Here is a 13,292-nt window from a genome sequence, read left to right as displayed (position 1 = left end):
GGAAAGGCACGTGGTACCACTGGGTAATCTTGACTCTGTTAATTAAGTTTTTTGTCAATGAATACATACACAGGAAAGAGGATCAGAATAAATTATTGTGCTATGACACTAGCTTGCCAGAACTTCCACAGACAACAGTGCATATACAGTGAACCTCTGATGTATGCAGTAGATAGTGAAAAGTTTTGAGAGTTAAGTCTGGTTTTAAAAAGTCCATTTCTTTAAACTGTCAGTTTAATATTAACAGCATTATTTTTATACTTCCTTTTCCATTCAGGTTTAAAAAACGAATGCTGATAGAACAGCTTGAGGGTTTTCTGGAAGAAATCCATCGCAGATCCAACCAAGTCAACCATATCAACAGCAGCTAAGAGATGTTTTACACATAGAAAAGCCACAGTAGGGCACAGCTGTATTACCTGCATTCATTTTTGACATGCACTCTTGGCTCAAGTCCCCTGAAAGACTAAAAGCTGCTCTCTAGTATGATGGAAAAAGTATACGTAATCTTTTTCTTCATTTCTGTTATTTTTGTAATGTGAAAAATATCACTAAAAGCATTTTTATTTAACAAACTAAAAATAGAGAATTTCTTGCTTGTCATTGACTTAAATGTCACTTTCCCTCAGGTTCTATTTTCTTAACCCAACCTTCAAAACTATCATCTCTGTTAAGGTTGAACTTTGCCAAAAAAAAGAAAAGAAAAAAAAAAAATTGCTTTGTAATTTTCAAAAAAAGCACATACATTAAACAAGGTAATGTTTTGTATATACAGTTATTTTGGATATATTATTGTAAGTTGTACAAATGTATTTTGAAAAATATTTAAGAAAAGCACTTTTGTTATTCCATCAATAAAAAAAACCCTCTATTTTAATCTTTGGTGGTTAGGAATGAGTACGGTTTTCATTGAAGTGGCTCATTTCTCTCCTCCCCTTTTTAGATCTACGCAGTTTTATTGTAATTTTTTTTAGGAACCAGCTACAATTTTAAGCCTAATTGGAAATGCTGATTCTTTGGTTCTCCGAATAAGATATAAATTACGAAAAGAAATTAAGAAAGCTGCTATTTGACTGCATTGTTATGGTGATAAGTTGGCATAGCATCATGTATTCTAAGTCTTATTTTTACTGAACAGCATCACAGATCTTATGTACGGTATGCACACCAGAAAAATGGCAAAATGTGGGATTATTTAAGTTTTCTTTGAGATTTAACAATCTTTCCAATTATGCCAACCTCATCCCTTGCTCCTTAACGAGGCTGCTTGTGTGCCTAACCCCCTCTCCCTTCCCCGGCCCTGCACTGTAAAGTAAAAGATTTTTTTTAATGTAAAGTCTGCATTGGAAGTAGTGTATATGGTGGTACTGATTCACTTGTTTAGGTGAGTAGAGACACTCAGGCTATGTTTACTGCAAGTGAAGATGTGAGTGGAGCACGGGTATGCCTACCTGTGCTGTTAGCTTTAATTTAGTTAGACCGGGTGACAACAGTAGTGTCGACATGGTGGCTCAGATTAGCAACCCAAGTCCATAGTCAAGAGTCCCCAGTGGGCTGGTACTCTGCTGTCCTGGTGCCAATTCCTTAACAGACTGTCTCTCAGCTGGATTATTTCTTATGGCTACACTTCAGCTGCTTGTTTACCTCACCACTTCAGCTTGGTAATGTAACTGATTCTGGAACCTAATTCAGTTTTTAATTTTTTGTTTAAAACTTCCATTTCAGGAGCAGAAAATAAACCACCACTTGAAAAATAGCAGATAATCTAAAGCTTCGTGGTGGGTTGGTATTGCCTCCTCTCAGCTGACTCAGTCTTGTGAGCAAAGAACACAAATAACTGTAATACGGTCTGTTGGTTTTAGCTAGCCTCCTGTTACCTTGTGATGCCAACCATTTTTTAAAAAGAGTAAAAGATGCTTTTATACAGCTACAAAATAAAAGCAGTCTACACAAAATGCAAAAGTAATACATTTTATTTACAAAGTTATTTGGTTAACATTTATCTGCTCTTCCTGTGGATTTTTTGCAAAATAATTTTAAGTATCCAGTTTTTAATAAATATGCACAGTGTGCCTCAATTTCATTGAAGGAAAGATGGCTGCAGGAGGAATAAGGGGAGGGTGCATTGGACACACTTATTCTGAAGGATTTGTAACTCTTCCTATAAAAAGCACTGAGCCTGTGAATTAAAATAAACACACAGTCAATCAAAAAGTGTATACATATAATTGTGTACCTAATTTGTACATGTAACTGGTAGGTTAACTGTCAGACGGTCACATACATGCAAATACTGGTTTTGTGGGTCCAATTGCAGTAACTTGCATTTTTAAAAGTCTGTGAAATCAGTTAAGGGCCAGGTTAATTTGTTAATTTTGCAGATTAGATTCAGTTGCTTATTAAAGGGTTGGCAGCTGAACAAGGAGCTTCCTTATCTTATCTTCCTAGCCTTTGGCCTAAATCTTGGCCAAAATGAAAATGGCTTTGAACTTGACCAAGTAGTAATGGGTCAGATTCATTCCTATGTATATGTTCTAGAATTACAGCAGAGATGAATTTGGCCCATTGTCTTACTGCCTCATTAGATTCAGTAATTAACCTATGCTTTAAATCACTTAAGATATCATCCCATTTCAGTTTATCAGCTTGTCTTTTTTCTCTAGACAGAGATGTTCTGAAGTTGAATTTCAGAGAGAAAAGTGATGCTCTTAATTGTATCATACTTGGGCCAGAGGCTATATTTTCCACAGTATGTGGAAAGTGCCTAGCACATTGCAGAATATAAATATTGGGGGGAGAGTTCCTGGGCTTTTGTTCTGTAGTGAGACCTATTGTTAACTTCCAGGTGGTAGGAGTTTGGAGCTTACTGACCCCCAAATAAGCCAAACATTAAACATCAGTATTTTTAATAGTAGCTTTATTTATTCTTTTCCTCTCCCCAAAGACAGACTTCTACCAAAAGTAATTGTATATTTTTACACTTTTTTGATGATAAATAGAAGAAAAAAATGTGATTTGCTATGCTATGACTGTTTCTGATTCTATTCTGATTAGAATGCTGTTTGGTGTTTTCTTCATTAATTATTTTTATTATTATTATTAAGAGAGATATCCCATCTCCTTGAACTGGAAGGGACCTTGAAAGGTCATCGAGTCCAGCCCCCTGCCTTCACTAGCAGGACCAAGTACTGATTTTTCCCCAGATCCCTAAGTGGCCCCCTCAAGGATTGAACTCACAACCCTGGGTTTAGTAGGCCAGTGCTCCACTTGATTTCTCTAAATTTGTATTTTACAGTCTAATTTTCATCCTATTAAGTGCATAGTTGAGTATAGTAAGTTTTAATTTTTTTGTTCAATTTGCTTACTAAAGCCACTTTTAATACTTAAAAGTGGCAACTTTCTTGCTTGTCTCGGCAAGAGACCAAGTCGTGACAGGACAGATTAGGCTCCATGCCTCTCCAAATAAGGAGATGCTTAGATTTGAGGCATAGGGGCAGGACAGGGGAGGAGAAACTTGTATTGCCCCTGCACGTGCTTTACCTTTCCATTCTTCAGATAAATGGATGTTAGTCCCCAGGGCCATCAGAGTGCCTTTGGGCACTAAATTTATGCCAAAGAAAAGTCTAACTGAATTCCCATGATTGTCAGTTTTTCTGCTTCCACTGTTTGTAATTGAAAATTTATTCTACAGATTATATTTTTAAAGGAGTTTTATGGAAATTGAAGTCATTTTAGAGAATAGCTCCTTATTTATTTATGGGAAACACTAGTAAGATTTTTTTTTACTATTAGGTGAGTGACTCCTCTACTGAATAAATGAATTATGCGTACCTGTATTGGCGTGCCTTAGGAAAAAGATAAAAGGTCTGTCTGCTTTGAAAATAGGAGTTCGAGATCTTTTTAATAGCACCATAGCTGCAATGCAAGCGAGAGAAAACATTCACGTGTCAGTTTCAGTTTTGCCTTCGCTTCGACAGAGCACCCTCCTAAAACACTCAGATTTTTACTACACTAACCACCAAATTATTCATGTACCCTTACTGTGATAAAAATAAATGTAATGTTTGTTTAACCCAGCAGAAAAAAAATCTCCCCAAGTAAATTTGCAAGGATGAATTACATAGGTAACGCAGTGCTGTCTGATCACTGAGTAATTACGCCTGCTTGCCTTTGAGTTTTAAGACTCACCACTGATATTTTTTTCATTGATAGTACTAATGCTTGGTCAAGACACGACTGCACCACTTGCCCTGTTCATAACCAGCTATGCATAGAGACGGAGTTTACAGTAAGTTGACAAATGACACAAATTATCCCCCTTTTGCAGATGGGAAAAACAGGCACAGAGAGATGAAGTGATCAGCCTGAGATCACACCTGAAGCTTATGGCAGACTCCTGAATTGAATCCTAATCTCCTGAGTCCCAGTGCAGTGTCTAAACTATAAGACTGCTTACTCTCTGCAGTTATTTTCTTACTATCTATTTAACTTACATTTTTAAAGTTATAAAAATAAAAACCCTGTTTAAATATTGCTAAGGCTGTCAATTGCAGTTAACGTGTGATTAATTCAAAAAAATTAATTGTGATTAATCGCACTGTTAAACAATAGAATGCCAATTGAAATTTATTAAATATTTCGGATGTTTTTCTACACTTTCAAATATATTGATTTCTATTACAATACAGAATACAGTATACAGTACTCACTTTATAGTATTTTTATTACAAATATTTTCCCTGTAAAAATGAAATAGTATTTTTCAATTCACCTCATACAAGTACTATAGTACAATATCTGTATCATGAAAGTGTAACTTTGTTACATAACTGCACTCAAAAAGTAAACAATGTAAAACTTTAGAGCCTACAGCTCCACTCAGGTCCTACTTCTTGTTCAACCAATTGCGAAGAAAAACAAGTTTGTTTACATTTATGGGAGATGCTGCTGCCTGCTTGTATTTACGTCACCTGAAAGTGAGAACAGGTGTCTGCATGGCACTTTGGTAGTGGGCATTGCAAGGTATTTACGTTCCAGATATGCTAAATATTCATATGCCCCTTCATGCTTCAGCCACCATTCTGATGCTTGTTTAAAAAAAATAATGCATTAATTAAATTTGTGACTGAACTTGGGGGAGAATTGTATATCTCCTGTTCTGTTTTACCCACGTTCTGACATATATTTCATGTTATAGCAGTCTCGGATAATGACCCGGAACATGTTCATTTTAATAACACTTTCACTGCAGATTTGACAAAACGCAAAGAAGGTACTAATGTGAGATTTCTAAAAATAGCTATAGCACTCGACCCAAGGTTTAAGAATCTGAAGTGCCGTCCAGAATCTGAAAGGGACGAGGTGTGGAGCATGCTTTCAGAAGTCTTAAAAGAGCAACATTCAGATGCGGAAACTACAGAACCCAAAACACCAAAAAAGAAAAATCAACCTTCTGCTGGTGGCATCTGACTGAGATGATGAAAACGAACAGGCGTTGGTCCGCTCTGCTTTGGATCATTATTGAGCAGAACCCATCATCATCATGGATGCATGTCCTCTGGAATGGTGTTAAAGCGACATATGAATTTTTAGCTCATCTAGCACGTAAATATCTTGCAACGCTGGCTACAATAGTGCCATGCGAACGCTTGTTCTCACTTTCAAGTGACATTGTAAACAAGAAGCAGGCAGCATTATCTCCTGCAAATTGTAACCAACTTTGTTTGAGTGATTGGCTGACCAAGAAGTAGGACTGAGTGGACTTGTAGGCTCTAAAGCAGGGGTGGGCAAACAATGGCCCGGGGGCTGTATCCGGCCCTTCAGACATTTTAATCTGGCCTTCGAGCTCCTGCTGGCGAGCAGGATTGGAGGCTTGCCCTGCTCCGGCACTCCAGCCAGGGAACAGGGTTGGGGGCTTGCCTGCTCCACACCTGCCATGACTCTGCATGGCTCCCGGAAGCAGGGGCATGTCCCTCCACTGGCTGCCCCTGCCCCAAGCACTGCTCCACATCTCCCATTGGCTGGGAACTACAGCCAATGGGAGTTGTAGGGGTGGCACATGTGGACGGGGCAGCGTGCAGAGCTGCTGCTGCTTCCTGGAGCTGCTTGAGGTAAGCCCCACCCGGAGCCTGCACCTCTGAACCCCTTCTTCCCCCCAATCCCATGCTCCAGCTCTGATCCCCCTCCCGCCCTCCTAACCCCTTGGTCCCAGCCCGGAGCATCATCCTGCACCCCCAACTCCTCAGCCTCAGCCCCACCCCAGAGCCTGCACTCCCAGCTGGAGCCTGCACCGCCCCCCATCTCAACCCCCTGTCCCACCCTAGAGCCCCCTTCTGCACCCTGAACTCCTCATTTCTGGCCCCACCCCAGAGCCTGCATCCCCAGCCAGAGTTCTCTTCCCTTCCTGCACCCCAGCCCCCAATTTTGTGAGCATTCATGGTTCGCCATACAGCTTCCATACCCAGATGTGACCCTCGGGTCAAAAAGTCTACCCACCCCTGCTCTAAAGTTTTATATGGTTTTATTTTTGAATGCAGTTTTTTTTTAACATAATTCTACATTCGTTCGTTCAACTTTCATGATAAAGAGATTGGACTACAGTAATGGAGGAGTTGAAAAATACTATTTCTTTTTTTTACAGTGCAAATATTTGTAATAAAAATATAAAGTGAGCACTGTACACTTTGTATTCTGTGTTGTAATTGAAATATATTTGAAAATATAGAAAACATCCAGAAATATTTAAATAAATGGTATTCTATTATTGTTTAACAGCCTGATTAATTGCAATCAATTTTTTTAATCGCTTGACAGCCCTAATAATTGCCCAAATGCATTTCTAGGTAGCTAGATAGTGTAACTAATATACTGACTAAAAATTAACACGTTTGTAGGCTTTTTAGGATAAAACCATTTGCCAAAAATAATTTTAATCCAAGATATATATTACAAATAGTTTACAAATCTAGTTTGATTAGAATGATTTCCTTCTTTCTCCCACAATCTAATTCTTTCTAAATTTTTCTTTGCAATAAAATGTATGACTAGATGTTCCACGGTTTTAAGTAACCAGTTCTTGTACAATTGCATATAGCTATAAACATGTTAAAACCAGCCGTGACTGCTCTAGCAATGGAGTACAGAAGGAAGAGAAGAGAACACCTTGGTGGCTAAAGAGAAAGTTAACCAGATAGAAGACAGTGTGATAGTGTTTTTGCCATTGTTCTTTTCTATCAAGCTGACCACATTTGGGACAGTAGAGAGAGTAGAGGAAAGCAGATGGCACTACTCTGAATATGTGCAGTGCTAAGTTTGCAAATGTTCTGGTACTAGCCCGTTTGCTCTCTGCTGCCTCCACATGTGAAAAATCAAATGCACAACTACAACATGGGGAATAATTGGGTAAGTGATAGTACTGGTGAAAAAGATCTGAGGGTTATAATTCATGACAAATTGGATGAGAGTCAGCCATGTGATGCAGCTGCAGAAAAGACTAATATTCTGGTGCGTATTAACTAGTGTTGTAAGTAAGACACAAGAAGTAATTGGCACTGGTGAGGCCTCAGCTGGAGTACTGCGTCCCATTCTACACCCCACATGATATATGTGGACGAATGGCAGAGTGTAGAGGAGAGCAGCAAAAATGGTGAAAGGTTTAGAAAATGTGACTTATGAAGAAAAGTTTAAAAAGGAGGTGGGGAGGGCACATGTAGTCTTGACAAAAGAAGACTGAGGGCGAACCTGATAAATCTTCAAGTATGTTAAGAGAACAATGAACAGTTATCCATATTCACTGAAGGTAGAATAAAAAGTAATGGACTTAATCAGGCAGTCAAGGAGATTTAGGTTAGATATTAGGAAATACTCTCTAACTTTAAGGGCAGTTAAACTCTGGAATACGCTTCCAAAGGAGGTTATGGATTCGCCATCATTGAAGGTTTTAAAAACCAGGCTGGACAAATGCCTGTCAAGGGATGGTGTAAGTATAATTGACTGTGCCACAGTGCAGGGGGGTGAATTTGATGACTTCTTGAGGTCCCTCCAGCCCTATATTTCTATGATTCTATGACAGATTACCTTCCTACTCTTCCAGCCCTTCCTGAACACCACCTCTATTTCTGAAAAGCAGTTCTTTAGTGGGCCTGCTCCTGCTGAAATTAATGGAACTTCTGTCATTGACTTCAGTGGGACTAGGACCGGGTGATATGTCTGCTGATTGCAGTTATATTTAGTCTTTGATATGTAAACATTATAGGATGACTTCTATCTTCTATAGGGGATTTTATTGGAAACATTACAGGTATGTTAGTTTATCAATAAGGATGAGAATTTAAGTCAAGGAACTCAATCTTTGTCTCCACAGCAAAGTTAATTATATAGTGTGCATATGAACACTCGCATCAAAATAATGCTACCACAGACATATTGAACCAGATCCTTACGTGTGGTTGAGCAATGCTTAGCGCTAGATACAGGGTCCTGGTCTACACTGGGGGGGGGGAGGAAATCGATCTAAGATCTGCAACTTCAGCTACGAGAATAGCATAGCTGAAGTAGATGTATCTTAGATCGACTTAGAATCACTTACTTTGCGTCCTTAACTTTAACATTATTGTAGTGGTTTCCTCAAAACACTGGCTCTATAAGCCAAGCGTGAAAGGTCAGTTGCCAGGGGCATCATCTCAGAAAAATTGAGAGTGTGACAATGTTGTATCAGCACATAGAACATTATACATGATTATATTATATCCTGCAAAGTTGTGGGGAAGGAGGGGAATAGAAGACATAATGGAATATATTGACCTATTAAAAATAGGGGTGGTGGAGGAGGCAGTAACGATGCTCCTTGCCCTACAGCAAATGACGCCTGTGTCAATTGCCTTTCAGTAAAGTTACTTGAGCATAATAGAAGGTTTGAATTAAAAAAAGCTGGTTTTGGGTGCTGGTAGTTCAACGCTTGCTAATCTGAAAAATAGGTGGTTGGGTTTTTCTCAGACTATCCTATGTTCTGAGACTAAACTTGAAAAGCAAAATGTTTTAAGAAAGTTATGAGCAACTGAAAATAGGAGGTAGAATGGAAATAGTTTCTTAAACATTTCTTTTCTTCATCAAAGCATAGAGGTATGTTTAACTTTGGAGTTAATGGGCTTCAATAAAGCATATTCTTGTGTGCCTGGCTGAATAGGGATGGATTTAAGCACGTGTAAATTCCTTGTTAAATCAAGGCCTTTAATTATAATATTTGTTGCTGCTGTGATATGGCTCAGATGCAAAATACTACTGAAGTTTGTATGTCTGATTTACCTGTAGCTCCTGATGCTTTCGTACCTTCTTCTGTCACTTCAATCTTTGCTTTATGAATAGCTTCTGAAATGTAAAGACCGCCTTGCTCTAACAAACCAACCAAAAGTAAGTATTAATAGTTATTTGTTTGTCATTGTAAAATCAACACAACCCAGTTGAAAAAAAATTGAGCCACTTCTATCTTAGCTTTTCTCTTATACTGCTTCTCATTCTCATAGTATCAGAATTCCTAAAATCCTGTAGATACCAGACATTTAATCCAGGGTAGGTAGGATAGTTTTTGTTTGAATTATTAAATTCAGAGATGAATTTAGACCAGTTAGTTAATTCCTCTTGCCTAGCTCTGATAGGATGTATTGGATATTAAAGAGAACAGATAATGCATTTTATCTTAACCAAAAATGTCTGTAAATAGAATTTTCAAAGACAATTTTGGAATAATGATCAATCATGATCAAAATAAACATATCTCCACTGCTGTCAAAACCCTTTAACCTGTGTAGTTCATTGGTAACTTCTTAGGACATTCAGAATTTACAGAATGACTGCAGTTAGAATTCTTAATACACTTTTGCCAGCACTGTTCACAATGTGATCAGTTTGTGGAGTTACTAATTGCAGGTATTGTTTCTAACGCTGCTAGACAATCAGCAGCACACATCAGAATATTTCCAACAAATGGCACTTATTTCTACCAAAAACAAATGCTGGTTGTAAACACGGCAATCTCTCCTTTAACCTTTTCTCTCATTTAATTTTAATTATTGTAAACTATTTACAAAATGGCATTAACTAAAAAAAAAAGTTCAATTACTTTGTAAAATTAGTCCAGTTTTTATGGACTGGTTAGTTTTCCAGGTACTTTGCTGCAATAATGTAAAGTAATAACCTGCTGACTACAATCTACATAGTAGGTACAACCTTTGCTTTTGTCACAGATGTCTTCCACCGATCTCTTCCCTCCATGATGTTAAAATACATTTTCTTCAAAAAGATGGTGGAGAGAGAAACTTGCCTGCATGGTGAGATTTGATTTACTCTGCTTGTCTGTTTACAGTGTAAATGTGTTGTTGGGAGGTGGTCTGGAGGAATGAGCATGAGCATGGGCTTGGGCATTGGAAGAGTGTGACTTCTAATCCTGACTCTGACACCATGTAGCATTGGGCGAGTCACTTTGTGGGCCTGTGCCTCTGTCTCCCCATCTGTACAATGGGGATAGTATGCGTTATCTTACAAAGGGGGTTTAGGAATTAATCAATTAATAATATTTTGCTAATATAAATACTAAGTAAAGTAACCACTTGTCGGTTGGGAGGCAGTGGGATAGTGGTTAGCAAGAACAGGACACAGAAGCATAACATCTGGGTTCTGTTCCCCTGCCTATCACTGGCTTGCTGTGTGACCTTAGACAAGTCACTTGACTTTCTTCATGCCCCCATTTTCCCCATATGTGAAACAGCAATAATAATGTTTTCCCAGCTTTTTGAGACCTGGTTTGAAGTTCTTCTATATAACACTACTACCAATATAAATTATCTACAGTAGAACCTCAGAGTTAACAATCACTTCGGGAAAGGAGGTTGTTCATCACTCTGATATGATGGTAAAGAAACATTATGGTGGTTCTTCCAAAAGTTTACAGCTGAACATTGACTTAATACAGCTTTGAAACTTGACTATGCAGAAGAAAAATGCTGCTTTCCCTTTATTTTTGTAGTAGTTTAGGTTTAACACAGTACTGTACTGTACATGCTTTTTAAATTATTATTATTATTATTATTTTGTCTTTGCTGCTGCCTGATTTGTGTACTTCTGGTTCCAAATAAGGTGTGTGGTTGACTGCTCAGTTTGTAACTCTGGTGTTCAGAACTCTGAAGTTCTACTGTATTTATTATGGTTTGAAACATATTCTTCATACTCAGACAAGTTATTGGCTCAGTGCCAGAGTAATGAAGTAAATTTATATGGCCTGTGATATACAGAAGATTAGACTAGATAATCTAATGGTCCCTTCTGGGTTTACAATCTGTGAATGTTATTAAAGGTGAATTGATCCATATAGTGTTTTTCAGCAGCGTCACCAGTATAACAAACGCTTAACAGCTGATAAAGCCTGTATCTCCACAGACAACTCACTGATTGGACAGTTCTAAACGTTTGTGGTTGTCAAAACCTGAAAGTGCAATAGCTATAAAAAGATTAAATAACTATATAACTTAAATATAGGTCAAGTACCACATGACCATAGGGTTCCACATAAAATTCTAGGTCTGGTTAGGGCTGTGCTGCAATTAAGAGTTGTGGTATCATCTACATCAAGCTATTTTACCATGTATAAATGAGTACATCAAAATTGATTTAAAACCAAATAAAGCCAAAAAATGTCACAGCTCTACAACAATTAAGAGAACATCTGCAAGGAAATGTCATTGTCATGATTGATAAAGAATTTTTTTTTCCACTTTAGTAGCAGCCATGAACAAGTACGGAGGAGAACCTAGTCTAAAAGTTATCTGCCTACTTTATGGAAAACAATATCCGAAGGCTAGTAAGAATAGGAGACTGATTTCTGTCCCCCTGTCTGCCAATGGTTTGCTGTGTGACCTTGAACAAGTCACTTAACCTTTCTTGTATCATTCATGCCAAGAACCTTTTGACACTAGAATTAGTTGAAAGATGCAACCAACCCACTATTGTCTGGTCATTTATTTTAAGAATTTTGTTTTAAAAAGTTATTGGGCTAAATCCTGATCTGTTATGTCGGTGTGTAAATCTGGAGTAACTTCAGAGATGTGTAATGAACAGAGTTTTTACAGAGTTATACTGATATAACAGATCTGAATCTGGCCGCTATTCTCTGAATAATCATTTTGCATGTGTGTAAGGCAATGGGAATCAGGCCCACTGTCTTCCTAGAGAGGAACTGCACTGCAATGCAGCTTATAAGCATGGGACAAGGTTTAAGGGATAAGATAGCATACAGTCTTTGTTTGCTTCCTTCCTGTTCTTTCATCATGTACCCACCATGTAGACAACACTTGGGTAAAACTTCAGAGAGGAACCATCCAGAGATTCCGGCTGGCAGGAGCAGGAACAGCCACTGCAGGGACCTTCAGACATTCACCAAACTTTCTAAAGGTTTGACTGGACTTTCTCTGCCCAGTGCTCATTGGCTGTTTGCTCTAACCCCCCTCCTACCCATCCCTCACTTCATACCTGCCCCTCTTACTCCCTTCTCTCCTGCCCTGTTCCTTTCACTTTTCTTTCCACTTAGCTTCTCCTTTCCTAACTAACCCTCTTCCCCCTCCCCACCACAAAACGGTGGAACTAAGTGCCCTTTGCTACAATCACATTGTTCACTCTGCTTGTGTATTCTACCCACTCCCCCACACTGTGTCTATCTTGTCCAGTTAGACTGTAAGGTCTTCAGGGCATGGATACTGCTACTCAGTGTTTATACAGCATCTGGCACAACAAGGCCCCATTCTTGGTCAGTCCTTAAGCACTACTGTAATAAATATGATTAATAACACCGAATTAAATGCTGAATTCTATTGGTAAGTGACCAACCAGTGGTTTGATCTTTCACTAATTCTAGTAGTCAGTAAGATTTCTTGGTATGAATGGCAACTACCGAGTGTGTTGGGAACAATGAACTAATGCTGGCTCAACTAAGCAATCCAAAGAAACTCCCACAAAAACATGTTGAGCAGGAAGAATCACTGGTCAAACAAAATAGAACTCTGAGAAAAGTGACACTTAGAAAGATTGCTGAGTATAGTTCTGTATCTATCAGAACAGTAGCTTCCCCATTAAATATTTATTATTACGGGTAAAAGTCAATTGCACTGCTTTTCTCCTTTGCGCCTAATCCTGCGGGTCAACTCAGAATTATACTGGGCGGGCGGAGACAGGGAAAATAAAGACACCCTTAAATAATATAACAGGGAAAATTTGAGAAGAAGTGCCACTCACATTTTTCTTAATCA

At 38.4% G+C, this 13,292-nt stretch overlaps 1 protein-coding gene across 5 annotated transcripts in view; it reads left to right on the top strand.

The window, feature by feature from the left end:
- The window catches only part of INTS6 (integrator complex subunit 6), a 90,439-nt gene extending 88,484 nt beyond the window's left edge, over positions 1-1,955 (top strand). For 4 of the 5 annotated variants that reach the window (XM_034758536.1, XM_034758534.1, XM_034758535.1 and 1 more), the window contains one exon: positions 278-1,955. In XM_034758536.1, coding sequence (XP_034614427.1) covers positions 278-371 — 94 coding nt within the window. In that variant the 3' untranslated portion in view covers positions 372-1,955. The remainder of the gene's footprint in view (positions 1-277) is intronic. The other variant, XR_004644120.1, reaches the window with a different exon arrangement.
- Positions 1,956-13,292: the final 11,337 nt, after the last annotated feature.

This window comes from Trachemys scripta, chromosome 1 (assembly GCF_013100865.1).
Source record: "Trachemys scripta elegans isolate TJP31775 chromosome 1, CAS_Tse_1.0, whole genome shotgun sequence".
NCBI classification, from domain to species: Eukaryota; Metazoa; Chordata; order Testudines; family Emydidae; genus Trachemys; species Trachemys scripta.
Note: the sequence above shows the minus strand (reverse complement) of the source record. Positions and strands in the feature narration are given on the sequence as shown.